The 20,773-nt window shown below is 46.4% G+C and overlaps 1 protein-coding gene across 1 annotated transcript in view; it reads right to left on the bottom strand.

The window, feature by feature from the left end:
- FAM20C (FAM20C golgi associated secretory pathway kinase) overlaps window positions 1-20,636 on the bottom strand; it is a 50,988-nt gene extending 30,352 nt beyond the window's left edge. Inside the window, exons 1-3 of the mRNA XM_057382287.1 lie at window positions 18,974-20,636; window positions 17,106-17,281; window positions 9,738-9,816 (exon numbers count right to left, since the gene is read on the bottom strand). Coding sequence (XP_057238270.1) covers window positions 9,738-9,816; window positions 17,106-17,281; window positions 18,974-19,488 — 770 coding nt within the window. The 5' untranslated portion in view covers window positions 19,489-20,636. The remainder of the gene's footprint in view (window positions 1-9,737; window positions 9,817-17,105; window positions 17,282-18,973) is intronic.
- Window positions 20,637-20,773: the final 137 nt, after the last annotated feature.

The following is a 20,773-nucleotide window of genomic DNA, read 5'->3' as shown; positions in this document are numbered from 1 at the left end:
GGCTAACATGAGGCAGCCAGGCCATTGGGGCCGCAGCCCCGAGGAGCCATGCTGGCACATCCCYGTCACCCGGCTGCCAGGACACACAGCCCATCTGCTCGCGTGGCACGCCGCCCGCTCACGACTTGTCAGACAATTTCACGGGTGCCAGAAGAACCTGGGCTCCGAGAGGTGGCCTGGATTTGCTGCAGAATCCATCTCCTCTCTCTGGCTGCCAGCAGAGCGGGGCCTGTGTGTGCTCACAGAGCCCGGGGCCACAGGCTCACCAAAAGCTTTGCCACGCTTCGGGCAAAACAGCAGTGGCCTGAGTGTTATTGAAGCTCATAAAAACCAGCTTCYGTACCAAAATAGCCAGTGCATGCCAAAAGAACCGCAGGGCACCAAGAGACCATCGGGCACAAAAGCCTGGTTTGTGGAAGCGAAGCACAAGCGGAGTAGGAAGCCCTGCAGCTCCCCACAAATAGGTCAGGCAGAGCAAAACGGCATGTTTTGGGCTAAAATCCCGGTTATCCAGCTCTTGTAACTAAGAGGATGCAAAAATAATTCCTTAGGAATAGGAAAATTAGGCAGGCAATGGGAAAAGCAGGCTCTGCCCTGCTGGTGCCATGGGGTGAAGCTGAAGGSAGAGCTGCTGTCCTCATCTTTTCCAGGGCTGCCACAAACCCTTCTTGCTGCCAACAAAACCCAGCCCCACATTTCAATCCTGTGGAGAAAATCAGGATTTTGTTGTCTGCCCTCGCCAGCCCAGAAGGCAGAGCTGGCAGTGGAACCACAGCACTGCTCTCCCTCCTCTTGGCTGGGGCTCACTAGGGGCCCTGACACAAAACCGGCGCTTGCAACATGAAAGGCGGAAAAATCTCTGGGTTTTATGTCCCGGGAATCAGATTTTCTGCTTAATAAACCCCAGAAAGAATCAGATGCAAAAGAGGTTTGTTTGAAAAYTTTGGCTGGGTTATTGTAGCACGGTGATCCAAGCAGGCACAGAATACAGGSAAACACAAATGTGCTGGGTCAAAATTCTCTTCTTGTGTATCACCGGATAGACTCAAACTAAACACAAAGCAGTCACCTTGAAACTAAAGAAAATTATACCAATTATTTCCAGATTTCCCATTAAACCTATGGATTTATTTAACATTGCTGCCAGCTAATACAAGCGGYTTAAAATCCACACACAGCCCATGTGCAATATTTCTGCTATTACAGGGCTCCAGCCATGGCACTGTGTATCCTGTGAACACCCGGGCATGAGGAATTTGGGCTGCCAATCAGCAAGGTTTACAAAAGGGCCTCRCAGTGATCAGCTGGATGCTGCTGCTGAGAGCAGGATCTGGTTCATGKGCTGGTTTTGGGGTGGTTTATTACCCACAGCACATAATCCTGCACTTTAAGCTGCTTCTATTTACAACAGTTTTGCTGTCCCCCCCACTACTCTGCAGCTCCCACACATTTGCAGATGCTACTTACTCCAGGCTTCTGCTACTTCTTCACATGCAAATGAGCCTTTCAGGCTTTCTCACTTCTATTTACCCATATGCAGAACACTACAGCAGGGTGGGAAATTATAAATTAAGAAGAAAAATACTAAGGCTATTGAACTAGACACGGGAAAGGAAAAAAAAAATAAAAACTCCAAAATGTTCAGCRTGCCCTAAATCTGTGTTATTAACAGCTATTAAGGCTGTTTGAAGCACACTTTTTTGGTTTGTTTGCAGCAGTGAGTCACCCAAAGCACCACGCCAAGGGCGTCATTTGGATTTGTGCCGTGCCCTCTCTCCTAAGCTTTGCCAAAACCTTCCTGTTTCGGCCTGCAAGACGATGTTACTTTGGCTGTGGCTCTGTCCTAAAGGCCACACCATTTTTGCATCATCACTGACCACAAGACTGGGCAGCCTGAGCTGGTGACCCCTGGAGAAGCTGGACATGGGTCCTCCATCCTACACTTGATGTTTCATCAGATCCATTTCACTACTGCTTATCTTCTGCCCCTTCTGATGGCCAGCAGCCCAAAAACCTGCAGAAATGCTGAGGGCTGAAATGAGTTGACAAACTTCAAACAAATCTYGGCACAAGTGGCCAAATCCCTGTCTGCCTCCTCCAAAGCTGTGGGGATCCCCAGAGCCATCTCTGTGCGAGATAAAGACCAGGGGCAGAGGGAGAGCGATTTAGCTCCATAAAACATCCCAAAATAACTCCTCCCAAGGGCTGAGATGAGTACAGTGCAACTCATCTTCAGGACAAAGCTCTGTGCACTGCTCCTGAGAGAAAACAGCCTCAGTCTGTGGTTTATGCCACAAGTCTTGCACAAATCATTTTCCCCTCCCTGAATTTCAGTCTCTGGAGCCTAGTTTAGGGATTATAAATTGTAGAGAAACTGAGACAAATTCCCATGGAATTTTTCAGGGTAGCAAGATCTGCATGTCCCACCGAAAACATTGTGGACACATTTATATTTTTTTCTTAGATTTACAAGGACATCTTACCTCATTGCTCGCCCAGTTCCCCTGTGTGCCAATCCCTGTTACTCAGTAGTAAATTACAGACCATGCATTTCATGCCAGCTCTTCCCTCAGTAATGTTTGCTGCTTTCCTGCACTGTTGATACATGGTAAACCGTGTGAAATAAGGAACTGAGGAGCTAAAGTGCCTCTCTGATTAAAAGACAAAGCCACAGGACTGCGCTTCTTGGGATGCAGCAAATTAAAGTAAAGAAGTGGCTTGATTAAAATCAGACACTGAAGATGGTTCTTTCTTAATATAMTGTGGTAATGTATAAAAAAAACTTAGCTGCTGCAATAACCGTCTTTTAAAGAAAAAACAAACACCAGCATGTCTTTGTTCCCAAAGACTAATTAGCARGATTCTGTAAGCACCTAGAAGGCAGCTAATCAAGCAGAGACGATTCTGTGCTRTAAAATGTGACTGCAGACTCAGGTCTGCCTTCAAACAGCGATAAGGGGCAGGTACAGGCAGCACCTGTGGCCATTTGTGTCTGTGTACGACAAGAACAAAAATAGATATCGAGCATCCTGTTATTGTCTGCTGAAAACAACCCACCAAAGGAGCTGGAAAAAAAAAAATGCGAGGCTGGAAGGCTGTGCAAAAAAACAGTGCCAGAGACCATGGAGTGGGCATTTCTGTGAGCTGCAGGAGATGAAGATGCCACTGGGAGAGGCCTCTCTCAGGGGACAGGGATTTTGGGATAAACCCAGCAGCAGTGGTGGATGGCAGCTGGGGAGTGGGATGGGGCTGAACCCCATGGACATGGTGATATCCACAAATCAGCCCTGGRTTGGGGGGAAGGGCTGGTCCCTCCCAGCTGCAGGACTCACAATGTCCAGTCCTGGYTTGGAGCAGATCCTGCCTGGCTCCAGGAGCGGATAATTCAGCACAGCTCAACAGAGCTGCAGCCCAGAGAGATGGAAGGGGTTTGTTTTGCCCTTCCTGGCTGCTGGCACAGTGAAATCTGCTGGCACACATCCCTGCAGATCCTAATCCAAAAGGACAACCTTTGAGCTACCTGCAATTGCAGACTTTGACTCTGGGATCATTCCATAAACAAGTTTGCAGAATTTGAGAACAAATTGCTCCTGAGCTGGATGGGATTGATCAATATTCCAGCCAGCAGCTGCTGAGCTGTGGCAAGGRGAAATGCAGCACACAGAGACTGGATTTCACTGCTGTCCAGGGCCATCAGTCAGCCTCAATCCTGATCCAGCTCCCCTTGAAGTCACCACAAATTTTCCAATCTGCATAAATGAGATTTGGACCAGAGGCACTGCGGAGTCCTGAAACACAATTTGCACTGAAACACTGAAGAAGTCTGATCTGATGAACAGGATTAGTTATAAAAGAGAAAAACAGTTCATGCATAATATACTGAAAGTTAAAGAGCTAAAATACTACACAGCAACCTCCACTGTCCTTATTTAGGACCACATTCAGATCTCATGCACTTTAAATATCAAAGGATATAATTCATCCAGTTAACTCCAGATTTCTTCCTGATAGAAGTACAATCAAATCTGCCTATCAGTCTCATTCAGGTAAACATTTCAGCAGGGATTTGGCTGGCAAGGATTTGAATGCCCTTAAAAAGCCCCAGATCTCRCAGATGAGGTCCACAGAATATCTGATTACTGATTATTCCTTCCAGCAGCATAGAAAGCATTTCTTCTTCGCGATATAACGAGACGCCATTCCTTGCAATTTTAAAATGCTCCTACATAATCTGAACCTTGGGATTGCCAGTTTGGACCTTTCCAACCAGTTTATTGAACCTGAGGTCTCCAGTAACCCAGCTTGCACAGAATCAGTTCTGGCACAGCAACACTGCTTGAGCCAAGGGACAAAGCTGAGTGGCTGGGCTGTACTTTAACCAGCTCAGTTGGGTTTCACACAGCACATTCCAGAGTGCCAAAGTGCTAATCCTGGAAGGCTCCTAGCACAGCAGCTACTGGATGCACATCTCACTCCTCTCGCTGCTCACAGAAAACATCGCAATTTGATTTAATTGCCATGTTGACTTATAACAGTGTGTTTATACTGGATGCCTGCCAGCTCACATGCAACAGGTTGGCCAAACGTATTTCCTCCAAACAGCATGAGATGCGATGTAATAASGGAAGCAATCTCACAGCAGCCTCGACTCTGGAGTTCATTTCAACTCCTCTTGACTTGGAAGCAACGTTGCCACTGCAGAAGGATTACACCACCCTAATTGATATGATAATCGAGCCTGGAGGCTGCACTTCCCAGGTACAACAGCCACAACTTCAGAAAGGGAGCAGAACTGTAGGAAATGAAAGCGATTAACAGTTGTTTGTATTACGGGGATTGTTTGGACTATTTAATATCCCTATCAAASGGTGCATTATTTGTTGAACAGTCCTAAAAGCAAATCAAAGAGAAACTTGAAGAATGTTGCTAATCCTTTGTCACTTTAAATATGACATCTAAAAGCCAGTGAAAAGCTGWGCTTTGCCAACTGAAACAAAAATCACAGAATTATATAATCACTGAAGTTGGGAAAGACCCCTGAGATCAGAGTCCAACCACTAACACAGCCCTGCCAAGCCCAACTTTTGCCCCAGCACACGGTGTTCACCACCAGGCCCCATCCCCAGGTGTCACAGCCACATCCCTGAGCGCYAACATCACCTTTAATGTGACCTGAGCTCCTTGATTTCAGCCCAGCTRACAGCACCTCTGTCTTTGAAACAAAAGATAGCTAGAGGACATTACAGAAATGGAAAGGGGAGTGCTTGTTTCCCTCCTGCAGAGAAGCACTTTGCCCAAGGCTGTGACCACACGATTTTGTGGCTGGCACTGGGATGGCTCAGGGCTCCAAGGCTTCAGGGACCTGGAGATGCTCCCAGCAGCAAGTTTCAAGAGGAATAGTGAAGGCCAAAGTTACAAATAACAYGGTCAGCAGTGTTTGATCAGTTAAGGAATGAGATGCCTGTGATTTAARGGGACTGGATTTAGCCACCCCAAAAGCCTCTTCTGGCCTGGTAACCCCCTAATACTGATGGATTCAAATTCAACTTCAAATTGAAGACTTCAACTGCAAATTTCACCTACTGGAAAAAAAAAAAACCAGTCATGTAGCTCTTTCTAATCCTGTACTGTGACTTGTAAAACCAGAGTATAAGAAAGAAGATGTTAAAAATATCAAGTAAAATCTAAAGTTGGAACAGAACAGGCTTTTATCTGTTCAGTCAAAAGTGAGTTCACTAGATACAGTAGTATTGCTTTGAATGGAACAAATAATCCTCAAAGATTTTACAATGAATACCCCTTGTACACATTTGTACAAAGTAGCCTATAAAAATAGGAATGAGAGATGTCGTTCTTAAACACAGACCACAGGACACTTTTCTCACAACTCCCATAACAAGGTATCATTTTCTATTSGATCCCATTTGGCTTTCCCATAAGGAACCATAAAAACCTCTCTCAAAACCCTGGCACCAGTGCATGCAAGAGGAATCCTAATGCTGGCTCTGCTGGAGCAGAATTTCCCTCTTCAAGAATAAAGCCTTGGGAGGAAAAAAATAGCGTGTTGGTTTTGTGGCTGAGCCAGCTGTTAAACTCCACAAGCCAGCAGAAACAAAGAGAAACCAAATAAAACTACAAAGCTACCAATGTTCCTTGTGGACAAATGAACCAAAACTCTTTGACATTTATGGCTCTACCCATCCCTACCTGATAAGTCATACAGCAAGCTGCAGCTGCAGATATCAGCAATCACATAAATAAATTTTATTATGCTGTGTGTACAATACCAGTACAGTTAGATGCACTCATCATGGGAGGAGGGGAGGTTGCTGTTTTTTTCCTGTCCCATATGGTAATAATTTTGAATGATTGAACTGTTGTGAGCTAAATAAAAGTACACATTAACTGYAAGATACATTGCAAATACATTAAATCTTCCCAGGAGTTTTAGCAAATACGTGTTTTTTCTATCATGCATTTGGAATTAGTAAAGGAATCTACACCGGGCCATAGGGTTTATAAATAGATTTGGCTTCCTYTGCAATACTTTATGGGCAATTATTTCAGAAAAGAAGATGCAGAGCCACGAATAAATAAAATAATTGCAGCTGATCAGGCTTTATTTACTGCTCTCACATTTCCCTGACTGCTACACTTCCCTCCTCTGGTTTGCTCCACTAGCCTGAATCAATGACCAGATGAAGAGCTGTCAGTTAAYGTCAAACACAGAGCACAAAAGATGCCAAAGGCTGATTCTCATTTCCCCATTTCCAAATTCTGCCTGGGCCTTTCCGGAGCTGGCTCACTCCCTGGATAAATTCAGCACGGAACTGGGAGTCTGGGAAAGAGCAGAGCCACTCAGATGAGCTCTRCAGAGTGTTCAGCAGTTTTCCAGGGAGCACTTTTGCTGTGACTGCCMTGCACAAGTCACTGCCAAAGGTGTGGAGAAGGTGCCAGCTGTGCCAGGGAGGGGTGGCATGGTCCCCCTGTCTGCTGCAATGCCACCCAAACAGGAATTCATTCATTTGGGACACCCTGATTCCAGCTCTGTGCAGCAAAAACAGCTTTGCAGGCAATTCCAGGGAATCCAGTCCAAGCAGAGACTGTCTCATGTCTACACAACACTTCTGCATGCCTCAGCTCATGCAGCTTCCAGGACTCGAGATCTCAGATGGATGGGAAACTCTGCATTATCAATTTTCTTTGAGATTTCTTTTGGCCTGAAATTCTCCACTCAGCCCTATCTAATAATCATGCTACCTGGGGTTCATGGAGAAGGTGGTTTGTCTGAAGAGGTTTATCAGCTCATGAGGAAAAACAGTCTCATTTCTGCTGCTTTGAAAAACCATGGAGCTGGGAACACAGAAACAACTGAAGGATGCACCAGGTGGAGACAGCCTGACTGCCCACCAATGAACTAATCTCAGAAGCAGACATAATGTTGATGTTTTATGGCTCTCAAATTAAACTCTTTAGAAAAAAGTCYTGATGAGCAGAAATGTCCAGTCCTGATCTGTGAGATCCCTACAGCCTCCTGTCCTTCCCATCTTTGTAAAGCCTGGATCAAAAGGTTACTGTGTAAAAAAGAGGGAGCACCAGAAACAGTCTGGAAGTTGCCTAGGACCTGAAGAAGATCCTACAAGCAGAAGTCTCATCGATTTAAAGCCTGCTTTTCTTACTTATAGTTTCGAATTTCATTCTAGGCTGCTTATTTCTGTATAAAGAAATGCTGCAAACCTCTCCAACCCCTCCAACTTCATCAACTATAGTCCATAAGGTGAAAAAGAGGCCAGTGGGAGCAGATGCCAGAGGAGGTAGGAAGATTTATGCTWGCTGAGCATCTGGCTCCCTGCTCCCTGTTATCAGAGGGAAGACAAATGCTTGCAAACACCCTGATTGCAAATCACCAGTGTGCTCAGCACAACTGCAGCACTGCTGCCCCTGCAAGCTGTGCTGCCTGGATGCTTCTTCCAGGGGTTTGTGCAGTGCAAAGAGCAGTGAGGAAACAGTGTGGTGCTGCCCCAAGCCGAGGGAATGATTAAGACATCACCATTTTCTGTTACTGTTCAAGCAGGTGGTGTAATTGCTTCCACACAGGAACGTGGCTACACCTCTGCTGTCATCCATCACCGTGCTGAGGCTGTACATTGTGCAGAATTTGGATTTGACCTCATTAGCATTCCCAGAATTACAATGTCATGCCAATGATAAAGACTGAGATTATCTGCACCCGAGGAAATGGAGAAGGAACAAATCACACACGATGTAAAAAGCCAACAGTGCAACCACGGTTCTGCCAAATACTCAAAGGTTGCTTGAATCCTCCTGATCCTTGATTTGGCATGTGGGACAAGACATGATTAGGAATTGTGCTCTCATGGGTCAAAGCTGCAGGTAAAGGGGATGGCCTCATGCACTGGTGATCTGAACATTCAGGGAGAGCACAGGGAGAAGGGCAGGCACTGCAATGGATGCTCTCTGGTACCACCTTCCCTCTGAGTTGCCAGTACTGTCTGCACTTCCTCCAACTCCCCCAGGCAGCCAGTGAGTCACTAGAAATGTGGAGAAATCAGCGTGCAATTTGGGAAACAACACAGTGGCATTTGGCCTTTGCACAAATGCTTTTTGCTGCCTGGAAGTTCACAGGATTTTCTTGTGATTTCCAGGATGCAGGCACACAGGGAAGGTTTCTGCTCAAACTTCAGTTCAAGGAAAGTCAGACCAATTTTTTAGCCCTTCTGGCAATCAAATAAAATCAAGTCAAACCTGCACATGTCTGAAGTCAATCTACAGCAAATTCTGTAGTAAAACAGGGAATTTCTCAGTCTCTAGCCAGCAGCTCTAAAAACACCAACACATATTCCAAACCACTCATTCCCAGTTACTTTAGTCTTCCATGGAGCATCTTAGAGGARATTAACTGAGCTTCCCTACAGCAGGAACCAAAGAAGGAAATGAATTTATTACTCCAGTGGTACCCTTGACACAGATACTGAGCAGCTCCATTAAACACTCTGCAGCCCCGAGTGCCTTTGCTAAACCCTCTACAATAAGCACAGAGTCATTTTCCTTCTTACAACACAAACATACAGGGCAGGATTCAGGAGTCTGTTTAGTATCTGAATCACTTCTCTCATCTCARTGGGATCCAGGCAGGCACAAATTAAGGCTGCATAATCCTAATCCTTCCCTTTCTCTCCAGAGTCATTACCTTGCAGTACCACTCTTGGATAAACTCATTTTCACAGACTCAGCATAGCCCCAGCCAAATGACTAATACAACTCTTTAACACAAACAACAATAAATCAACTGATTAAATTCTAATTTATCAGACAAATATACTTTAGCTCTTCCCAAAGCTGTTCTGAATCATCCCTCWTGCCTGGCCATGTTCCAGAGGAGCACTGACACCAGATAAAGCTCAGACCYGTGGAACATGTTTACATAAGACAGAAATGCTGAAAACATCCTGTATTTATGATGGGAGATTTCACAGAGATCAGAGTGAATAACATTCCTGAGAAGACAGTAATGTCTCTGAAGCCTCCTCAGCATCTCTTCCAAGGACCAGTCTAAAAGGACAAGGCATCAACAGGCCCTGAAGCTCCAGGCTCAGCAGCAGGGCTTGGGAACCAGACACATTAACCTCGAGAGATCCTACAAAAAACCTGTAACAGCTTAGGAGATGGCTTCTCCAGCACAGTTTCACTCTAAGCCACAGACATTTTTTACTTACTTCATTGGTTTAAACAATGCTTGTCCATAGTTCTGGAATGTCATGATCAGCTTCAGCTGGGTGCCTCCTGATTTCATTGCTGCGGGGAAAAAAAACACAAAACAGCTTTAAAATGAGACATGTGGATCTGCTTACATGCAGCTTCCTTGAAACCAAATCATATCCATTTTTCTCTGTATCAGCACTGTGGTATCAGAGCTTCAAGCAGAGTGATCCCAATGGGACAAGGGATTATTCAGCAGAGTGCAGGGCAGGGCTGGGAGCTGTGACCAGCTCTAAATGTGGGTTGTATTTCATGGTACTTTTTATTCACCTGCCCACTGTGGGCTCCATAAACACCCCACAGGTACAACATGTGCAGGGGCAGACCATGGGAGTCTCATTTGCTCCAATGGGAATTTAAGACTGATACTCATTCATACCATTCTGAAATACTTGGATAATGTCACACAAATAGCCAGATTATAGTGGTTTTAAATTAGAATTGGTTTTTTTAAATATATACAAGAATTCATTACAATGCATTTTACTTGACGATAAGGCTACTTAAAAATATAAATATATACATCAAAAATGGCTGTTTTTCTACTGCCTCAACCAAAAGCATCCTAGTGAATGAAATGCCCTATAGCCTGGCTCCTAAATGCAACTCTGTGCAGGGAAGGCAGGCCATGGTCAGCAGGGCTGTGTGGATGAGGCAGTCCTTTAAAAATGCTTTCTGCAAATCATCAGATAATCAATCCCTTTCTTTGCAGTTATGACAAAACCCATGTCAGCTGGAGAACTCCATAAATGCCAGGTYATCTCACTCTGTAAATCCTGAGAGCTGCCCCTGTTCCACCCATGTAGGCTGAACATGTTTTTTCTCTAACCAGTGCCATTAGCTGCACATCTTTTTAATTACTCATCTCTGTGCCTTATCACTGATAGGCCATCAGCTCTCTTTCAGCACTTGTAATCTATATTTYTGCAACAAAATGCTATGCAAATCTGGTCGGTGTAATTATACTTCTAGAATAAAATCCCTGCTGCCCTGCTGTTTTGCTGATCCCAGCCTTCTCTTGCCTTTCCACTTTATCCCAAAGGAAAAAAAACAAATAATTAGACATTAAAGGGCGTTAAGCAATTTGAACAGATCAGGTAAAGCAGAAGCATGTGGCTTTTCCTGGATGAAACTCCCTCTCCTGTGCAGCTCAGCTGATCTGCACTCGAGGGCAGGAGGAGCCCAAGCCTCCTTCATGCCCAGCCAGAGCCTGAGGACAACAAACAGCAGAAATCCCCCAGTCCAAACCTTGCATGGGGTGCCCTGGGACCATCTGGGTGCTCTGCAAACTGCYCTGGTCACTGTGGGCACCTGGACTGCCCTTGCCCCATGCCCAAAGGGACACAGGGTGGTGCACAGTGGACCACCCCACCATGGCCTGGGAGTCAAAGAAACAAGGAATAGGTTGGAAGGGACCTTAAAGATCCACTAATCTACACCTCCCTGCCATCACAGCAATGCAAAGCAGCAGCAAAAAAAAAGGATGTCTCAGCACACCCTTTTCTAAGCACAGGGTTTCAGATCCTAAAAGCACTGGATTCTCAGCAAATTGGAGCCACTCGGCAGATAATGATTTTGTTAGCAGCCAAACTCAACAGCGAGGATGTCATCACCAAGCAGGGGAATGTATGAAGAAGATTAACAATTCAGAATAATTCTTCCATGAGACACAAAAGCCTGGTTTCCTGTCAGAAGGAATTGAGCTGCAGTAAGACAAAAGCATCTCCCTCGCCTTTTGAGATCCATCTTATTGTGTTGCTTTAATTGGTTGCACCAGCAGCCTCACCCCAACACAAGCTTTGCTGGCACGAGTTGTTCCTCTGCTGCTGCTGGGAGCAAAGTTTGGAACTCTGAAAAGCAGAGGAGGATGTTGGGGGAATTGTGTCCCATCGTGGTCTGTGGGAGGGCATGGTGGAACCCACATGGATAATGGAGAACCACCCGTGCCAGAACTGAACCTTGGCTTCCCCCATCAGCCATTCCCACTGTGCCTGCCCTTCCAGTGACCCTGATGTGATGGTCAGACTGGGGGAGCTGTGAGCCCACCCTCCAAAGCCAGGCTGGTTAGACCCAGCATTATAACCCAGCTTGGACTGGGGTTCTGAGCTCCAAGGCTGTACCTGCACACCAAGCAGCCTTGGAGCAGAGCAGGGTGCCCAAATTCTGGGGATGGCAATGCCAGAGAAGAGCAGATCTCACTGAACCATTTCCTTGTCCTAACCCTGCATCACATCTGCACACTGGCTGGTTTCCCTCTCATTTTCGGAGCTGTACTCCTCCAGAACTCCCTTTSCTGCTCAGCCTCAGTCCAACATGTCCCTCTGGCCATTGTGGCTGTCATCCTGCAGGGGTTCATCCCAAACAAACACCRTTTGCTCATCTGGACATATCCTTGAGCCTTCACCTGCTCCAGGCCCATTCCTGGAGAATGTGGAACACCCAGAGGAAAACGGTTCCTCCCGTTTTCCAAGGAACCATCACAATCTGGCACATCTTTGAMCAGCAGCTGCAGGAATTTTCACAAAACCCTCACAACACAAGGCAGTGCTGACTCCAAATGAACCACCAGTCACACTCTGAATTCACCTTTCATTTTTTCCAAGTATTTTAATGTACTGTAACACCACAGGTCACAAACAGCTCTGTAAAGGCTTTATAAACCTGCTAGCTCACAGCAGGTACTTCAAATCAAGTCTCACACAGCTCCTGGATGTACTGGTACACTGCTAAAAACAAATCCCAAYGCCATCATTACTTTTCATCTTCAGGCAATTCAAAGCCTCTCTTTTSCCTCCAAAGTAGAAGGAAATGGAAAGCAGCATTAACCTTTCCTGTTAACCCAGTGTAAGGGCTCTAGGGTGTGATCAGAAATCTTCCTAACTTCAGGAGGCTTTGCAAAAAATTCCCTGAGATATCTTTTTGCTTGAAGGTTTGGGATTACAGTCTTGTCCAAAGATTAGTGAAATTGGTGGGATTCCTTCTGTTTTCTCTGTCAGATTTTGGATCAAGCCCACAGAAATCCTGTCTAAACTGTRTGGTTTCCTGATGGAGAGTGAGAGCCTCAACAGGATCTCTGAACCTTTTCTGGTCACAATCCAACAAACATTTTGAAATGTATTTAATTATGCAGTGCTAATGCCTGAGAAGTGAGATGCAGCCACAGCCTGGGATGCACTCAACACCTGAAACAGAGGATGCTCAGATCCATTTTGGATTCCTATTTATAGATCAAGCTTAAATCTAACACAAACATGTTGATTGGGTTTAACAGGTAATGATCTGCCCCAGGATACACATGGCTCTGTAAAAAACATATTTCAAAATAAATTCAAGCCCTCATCATMTCTTAATTTATCCTTGTTCAGCCAATTCTGCTAACTTGTTTTTAAAGGACTTTYTTGGTTTAGTCAAGAAGGTAAAGACTTCTGCAGGGGAAGAGATCTGTGAAATTATTCGAAGGCTTTGCCCTRCATTTTAAGTCCCCTCCTTTCATCTGGAATTGCACATTAAATCAATCTGTTGACTCTTGGCAGATTCATTGTTTTCTTACACACTAAATCAAAGGTGCTACATTTCACTGCTTCTCACAAGTTCTCAAAAGCTCTTCTTCCTTTCCTTTGGATGAAATTTTTACAATTTTCTTCAGAACCAGCATTTATATTCAATATTTAGTGCMTTGTCTTTTCCTTTTCTCTTTTCTTTCCCTGCCTTGAAGCCRAGTCCACCTCAGGTAATTGCAGCTTTTATTCCCAGCGTGAGTAATCCCACACGCTCACTTCCTAATTACTGCCTGTACAAACTCAAGGCATCACAGAYTCAGAAATTACCTCAGTCAGGCAGTGTTTCCAAACCTTTACAACCAGAGAACTTCAAGAATCAAAAAAAAATAAATCCCAGCTAAACAGAGGGATTACAAAACCCTATCCTGCTTCCAGTGAATCTCTTCTGGACAGAAGGGGCAAGGCCATGCTGCCCCTTCAATGCCAGAGCTGGTGTTAAACTGCTGATAGTGCTGCCACAATTATGCACAGACATCCTGAAAATATGCAAGAAAATAGCTAACTGTGGTTATTTATGCATGCAATAAACAGTTATGAAAGGCAAAGGAAATGTGCAATTGCCTGTGCATGGTGCTTCTGAAAACCAGGCTTTGGTGCTCAATGGAAAAACAATTCTCTCTAGGCTCCTATTTATGGCAAAAGGAAATTTTCAGKGAATTAAATCAAATTAAGAGCTATCCCTTTACGCAAATGAATAGGAAATAGATCCATAGAGAGGCACAGGAGCATCCTCAGCCCGATAACCCTGTCCTTTCCCAGGCCAGCTCTAGATGTCACTGTGGGAGCTGCATGGGATGCTCCTTCCCATCCCTGGATTTGTTCCATTTCAACTTTAACATCAAGAAAATGTCACCTTGGTGCTCCCTGCTCTGGGGAATTGCTTCTGTCACCGTTTTCATTTTCATGGAGCCATGTGAGCAGCTCTGACAGATGGAGGGGATCGGTCTGGCCCCACAAATAATGCAGGGTGAGCACAGAAATCACAGCRTGGCCAAGAACACTGCTCTGCTGCAGTTTGGGGATCACTGCAGGCATCAGGAAAATCATCTCATTCTCCCAAAGTAAATCTGAGCACTGGGAGAAACAGGACAAAGCAATATCCCATTTCACCTAATGCCTGCAACGCTGGATATTTAATTGTCCTGCTTGCTAAAAAAAGCCTGAAGACCAGGCATTATCAAGGTTTCAATTTATTTTATACTCCTAACCTGAAATCTTCCCAGCTGCCATAGAAAGATTTTAAAAAACCAACAAACCAGCAAAAATCGACCATAAGGAAAAAACCCAAGCCTAATTAGAAGATAAGCAGGAATATGCAAAGAATGTAGCAGCCCTATAAATGTCCTTTGGTCAAATATATTACTCTTTATTAATCAGCTTACATGCTTTTGAATCCCTCTGCTGCTCTGCAGTAAAGCCGAAAACTGGCAGGAATTACTTTAGAACATGTATTTTTAAACATCCAAAGAATTTGCAACATAAAATAAGAAATGCTGCATTGTGCAAAAAATAATTTTAAAAAGTGTGTTAGCAATATGCTCTTTTTTTTTTCTTTGCAAGCTGACAAGGCTCCTGAATCCCCACAGGGTCAGCCAGTGAATGCTAGCACCAAAATTCAGATCCTGGCATCTCTATATAGGCAAAAGTCTCCTTCCATTCCCATATACTTGATTTTAGACCAGGTTTATGTGTAGGAATCGTTCCCTGACTGTTCTCATAGTAGCCAACAACACCAACTCGTGGTTTAATTGATGGAAATTATCCTGATTCATTGCTGGAAACCATGGCTCTGTGTTTTTGTTAGAAGAACAAGAGGCCCCACCATGCTCTTAAGAGCCTTGTTCAAACATTAACAGAGACAAACCCAAAGGGAATTGCTAATAGCAACCATAAATCTTCCTCTGTGGTCCCACGGCCCTTTCCCCCCACTGATCTGAAAGCTCTATCAAAATCAGAATTAATGGAAACCCCACGATACATCCATATGACACATTAGGTGAAATCATGGCCCCRGGGAAGAGAGTGGCAAAAACTTCCACTTACATCAGCGGGGTCGGGATTTCACTCCCATTTTTTATGATAATAATTTTTGCTGCTAGGCCAGCTGAAGCAGAGAGAGGTGAAKCCACATGCCCAGAAGCACAAGTGAACACCAAGCCCAGAAGATCAAGCAAAGAGTGAGCACTGAACTGCTCTTTCTTGCTTCTCCTTCCCTTTTTCTCCCACCAGGTTCCAGGAGAACACACACGTGTTACAAAGTGCTTCCCCATTTGCACCTGCCACAAATGTTCCAAAAGCTGGCTGGTATTGAGGGGCGAGGTCAGGAAAGGTGAGGGCTGTGTCAGGGAGAAAATTACCCATAGAGGGCCCTCATCACTCCAGTGCAGCCCAGAGGACCAGGGACAGGGTCTGCTGCTGTCTGCAGGGTCACCTCCGAGCCAGGGAAGGGAAAACACATGGCTGAATGGTCAAACATGACTCCCTTCATGAATCACTGCCATCCAGACTTTTGGGGACAGGAAACCCATCACAAGTTAATGAACAAACCCATGTTTGTCACCTTTCCTGAGTCACACATCCACTGGACCCTTGAATCCAACCCATGGGATGGTATCTGGGTATCACAGCCAGCTTTACTGCAAGCACTGCCCCAGCAGAGCAGTGAGCACAGCCAGCACACAGCAAAATTCACAGAGCTGAAGGTCCCCTGTGGCACCCTGCACTTTACACCCACTCCATCCCCAGCAGCTCAATCAGCCCGCTCCTGATGACCAAGGATCTCCTTTATTCCTGCTCAGCAGCCGCTGTGATTCACACAATGGAAAATGTAAACCTTAAAGCTGCTTGAGCTATTCTTGCCCAGGCCATTTCCTGCTGAAGCCAGGGGAATTTTTGCCTTGCAGGGTTAAAGACCTGCTGACCTCATCCCACGGTGCCAACACACCATCAGCACTTTCACAGAGCTCCTGCTATTTCATCCCTCTGAAAGGGACTTCGCAACTTTGTGGTCAGCACAAGTAACTTCATTTTCTGCCTGCTGGATGGAAACCACTGCCGGTGCTGCAGCTCCCTGGCTGTGAAAACCACGGGGTGTGCACTTGTTCAGTATCCCAGGGCTCTCATCTCAGCTCGTGTCATGTTTTTCCCAGCGCAGCTACGCAGATAAATTCAAGAAGACGCACGTTGCCATTAAACAGCCCTGGAGAAAAGCCCCGAATGGTGCCACCTTGTTTAACCAGAGCCAAAGGTTGACACGGGCACATCCCTGTTGTGGATTTACAAGCAGAGCAAACAGAGCTGCTCTCTGCCGGGGAAACTGCAGCTCCTGCAGCCGCAGAGCCCGCGGAGCTCCCGCTGCCACCGCTGCAGGGCTGCAGGGCGGCCTCTCCTCCCTTGGCAAGGCAAGAACTGCCATGCACAGCCTTTGAAATAATCATCAGCCTCATAATTACACAGAGCTCATGCAAGACGCTGCCTGCTTTCTGCCATCCCAGCGTATTTATGTGAAATAACCAAATAGGGCGCTTTCAGCCTGATTGGGACTAAAGGATCTCTGACATGAATGGGGTTTGCYTTGCTGGCAGACTTGGCAATTATTCAGGTAATACAGAGCTGGGAATATCCCTTGATGTTTAGCAGGGCAGTCGGAAAGCAATGTTGTAGGGAYGCTGGAGAGAAGCCATGCAAAATATTAATGATCAAACAGCAGTGAGATCCCAACAAAGAGCAAATAATGACAAAAAAAKACTGTATATCCAAACATACCAACACTGGTTATCTTTTGGGAGACAAGGTCTTGTAGTAAAGCTTCTATTGCAGGATTATGYCTGGAATACAACTCGTACCGATTAATGCCAATGTGGAATTTTAACCAGTTTGGGTAGGAGTCTATGGAGGTTTCTCCAGTTGGCAAAAATTCTTCATGATGATCTTCATTTTGCCTACCAGCAAAAAAAAACCAAAAAAACAAAAACAAAAAAAAAAATACCAAAGTTGAGGAGAAAGAAATAATGTTACAGTTTGTAACACACATCAAGAAACAGGGCTTCAAAATGTGACATGGAATGGGGAAGCACTACAGAAGGGACAGAGGTCCCAGGTTCCTGCCTGCACCAGGAGCCTTTTCTCTCCTGGGGCTGATGGGGAGATGGGTTCTCACCTCCCCTCATCCTGCCTGATTGAATACCCAGAAAAGTCAGGAGCAAAACTCAGAGAGGCATCACTGAGCTTTGGCAGAGGCCCTTCTAGAGCAGGAGCACAGAGCTCCAGTTTTACCTTGTGTTCTGGTTGTATTAACTGCACACAGCTTTTACAGGTCTGATTCTAACCACAGCATCATCCTGAGCCTTTGTTTAACAGGGGCAGGGGGCAGAAAACCAAGAGTGCAGCAGAACCTGACTGGCAGAACCCAATGCTCCAAACTCCCTCCTCCTCCTTAAAGAGAGAGAATGAGAGAAGCTGCATCACTCCAAACTGGCTGCTGAAGAACAGCTGGCTGGTCCTGCCCCTTCCTGAGCAGCAAAGAATTGTTAAAATTCTATTACCTTCTAAATTTCACTTTAGTTCTGTGCACTTTAGCTGCAGCCACTAAGGAAAACACGTACAACAGGCAGCTGCATTGTGGATATCAGCGCCGATTTCACTCCTCACCTACTGGACAGACTAACCCATATTTTCRATCCAGAGTTCTCTGTGTTTACAGTCATCTCCAGATGTTCAAGCATGTGTGACTTTCTTTTTCCTTTTTCTCTCAGAGAAACCAGAACTTTTCCAGGTTATTTCCTTTCACAGTCAGTTAGGATTATTAGATGGAAGGGGCCTGGACAATTCACATGCTCATGGGGYGGAAATCAGAATTATTTATCCTCTTTCTAAAGGTTTAGATCATGCTGGCTGCTCTGCAGCTTGACAGAGCTTTTGCACGGTACAATGCAGCTGTTTAAACATTACAATGTCAGTGTGTTTGGAAGAGGGTGCTGTTGTATTAGACAACCCTTTTGATTTTTCAGTCATTGAATTTCTCAGCATTTCTTAGGAGCCAACAGGGCATACGATTCAGAGGCAACTGACTGCTTTGAAGGCTGGAGAGCAGCGGAGGTGCAGGGCACTGGGAATTAATTGAGGATGAAAAATGCAGCACAGATCAGATCCTGAAAGCGGAAATACCTGCCAGGATGAATGCCTTTGTGGTATTAGACCTTGCTTTTGAGAAAAGTTAATGTATTACTGCCTGGCCTCACTGCTCAGCCCCTTCACCTCTGGGTGGGGGACTGGGAATGTGCTGGAGAGGAAGGCTCGCTGTGAGCTCACCCTCTTCCTCACACCGTTCTTTTGGCAGCACCTTCCGCGSCTGCAGCTGCACATGGGGCAGACCGACCCCTTGGCCTCAGCGCTCCCGCGTTTATTCTGTATTTATTCTGTATTTCACGGCATTCATTTCCCGAAAGAACGCTTTCTCCTTTTCCCAGTGACCCCGAGGCGCTCCGTTCAACCCTCTGCCCTTTTCCCAGAGGAAAGCGGGAAGGGAAGCGGAGGGAGCGCCACGTCCCCATCCCGGCCAGCCCCGCGTCCCCGCGGCCACTCACTCACTCACTCACTCACTCACTCACTCACTCACTCACTCACTCACTCACCACTCGGGCTGCTCGGCCGCCCGCGGGTTGAACCTGATGTCGCTGTTGACATTGAAGAGGAGGTCGCCGTCGGCCAGCGGGGGCAGGGCGGCGCGGTAGAGCGGGTGCTGGAAGAGCGCGGCCAGCGGGGCGGCGTTGGCGGCGGGGGGCGGCGGGCGCGGAGCTCCGGGGCCGATCAAGCGCCGCGTCCTCCCCGCCGCCCGCTCCTCCGCCGCTCCCTCCCCTCCACCGCCGCCCGCCGCCCGCTCCGCCGCCTCCCGCGACTGCGACGAGAGGTTGGAGGCCGGCTCGGCGCTGAAGTCCTGCAGGATCCGCAGCGTGTGCTTGCTGGGCCAGCGCGGAGCGGCGGCGCGGGGCGGCGCGGCCGCGGGCGGAGGGCAGGAGCAGCCCGGGCGGCTCTCGGGGCCGCGGCGCTCCAGGCGAGGCAGCAGGTCGATCATGATGTGCATGGTGCAGGCGACGAGGAAAACCATCAGGATCAGCACCCGGAACTTGCGGACCAGGAGCATTTTCATGGCCGGGGCGGCTGATGAATTAGCGGGGAGGGGGAGGGAGGGGAGGCGGCGGACAGAGCCACCCCGGGGCTCCGGCGGGCTCCTCTCGGGTCGGGAAGCGAGCGATCAAGTCAATAAAGTTACCTCCATAGGCGCCGAGAAATAAACAGGCTAAACCCGATAGGTCCTCATGTCTCAGTATCATCAAGAACTTGGGAGGGGGAGGGCAAAAAAAAAAATAAAATAAAATAAAAGGGAAAAAAATTTTTTTCTTTTTCAAAAAAAAGGAGCTCCGGACCGAGCCTTTAAAATCAACAGGAAAACAATGCCAGCGGCATGGCAATATAGAAAGCCATCTGTTCACGATTTCTCCCTCTTTTTATTACRGGGATCACAACAAACAGGGAAAACTGGCTCTTGGAAAGAAACCGGCATCAGATACAGGCACTGATTAAATAAAATTTAAAAAAAAATACGGGGAGGAGGAGGGGGAAAAGAAAAATATTAAGAAAACCTGTGCGGAAAGGCGACAGAAGAAAAAAAAWCATCCATAATATTTGGCTGTGCTGGAAACGCTGACTCCCTTCCCTTGGATTTGAGCAGTGATGCAGCAGAAGCGCTCTCCGCTCGCTCTCGCTCCCTCTCTTCTCTCAGACTCTTTAAGAACATTGGCTGGAAAATCATTTCCTTAGAGCGGTTCCAGTTTCTTCATCCATCGCGTCCAGTGCTTGGGAGAGATTAGTACGTTCAACTGAGATCGAGTCTGGRTGGCTGCTGTATCCGAGCTGGGCTTGTGCTTTGGCTTGGGTTCGTTTTTTTTGGCTGCAAAACTGTCTGATGGCACAACTGCAACATAAAGGTTAAATATGGCACAGAGGGAAAAAAAAAAAAAGAGAGGGGGGAGAAGGAAGGATTAGAGGGAAGAAACTAATATAAATCAGTAGAGGTTCTTTTTAGCGAAGAGGTCTTTGATCTCTGCTGGGTTTTACAGATCTTTTAGAAAGAGAGAGAGAGAGAAAGGGAAGAGAGAAGGGGGGAGAGAAGGGAAAAGGGGGGAGAGATCTTTGGCAGGTGCAGAGTGAAAACCTCTTTCAGCTACACTGAATTCTGGAGACTGGTTGGACTAGTAGCTCTGCAGCTCCAGCTTTCAGTGGGTGTGTTAAATATTATGAGCGAGCCATGATTCCTGCCTTCCTCACGTCATAGTTAGGAGATTGGCTAAATAAACGCTACAGTGATAGTAACAGGAAAACCTCAACCAAAAGCGGGTTTTTTTCCCTCCTCTCCTCCCTCCTTCCCACCCCCC

The sequence above is a fragment of the Malurus melanocephalus genome, unplaced genomic scaffold (assembly GCF_030028575.1).
Source record: "Malurus melanocephalus ecotype Western Australia unplaced genomic scaffold, MMel_1.1 scaffold_562, whole genome shotgun sequence".
In the NCBI taxonomy this organism is placed as follows: Eukaryota; Metazoa; Chordata; class Aves; order Passeriformes; family Maluridae; genus Malurus; species Malurus melanocephalus.
Note: the sequence above shows the minus strand (reverse complement) of the source record. Positions and strands in the feature narration are given on the sequence as shown.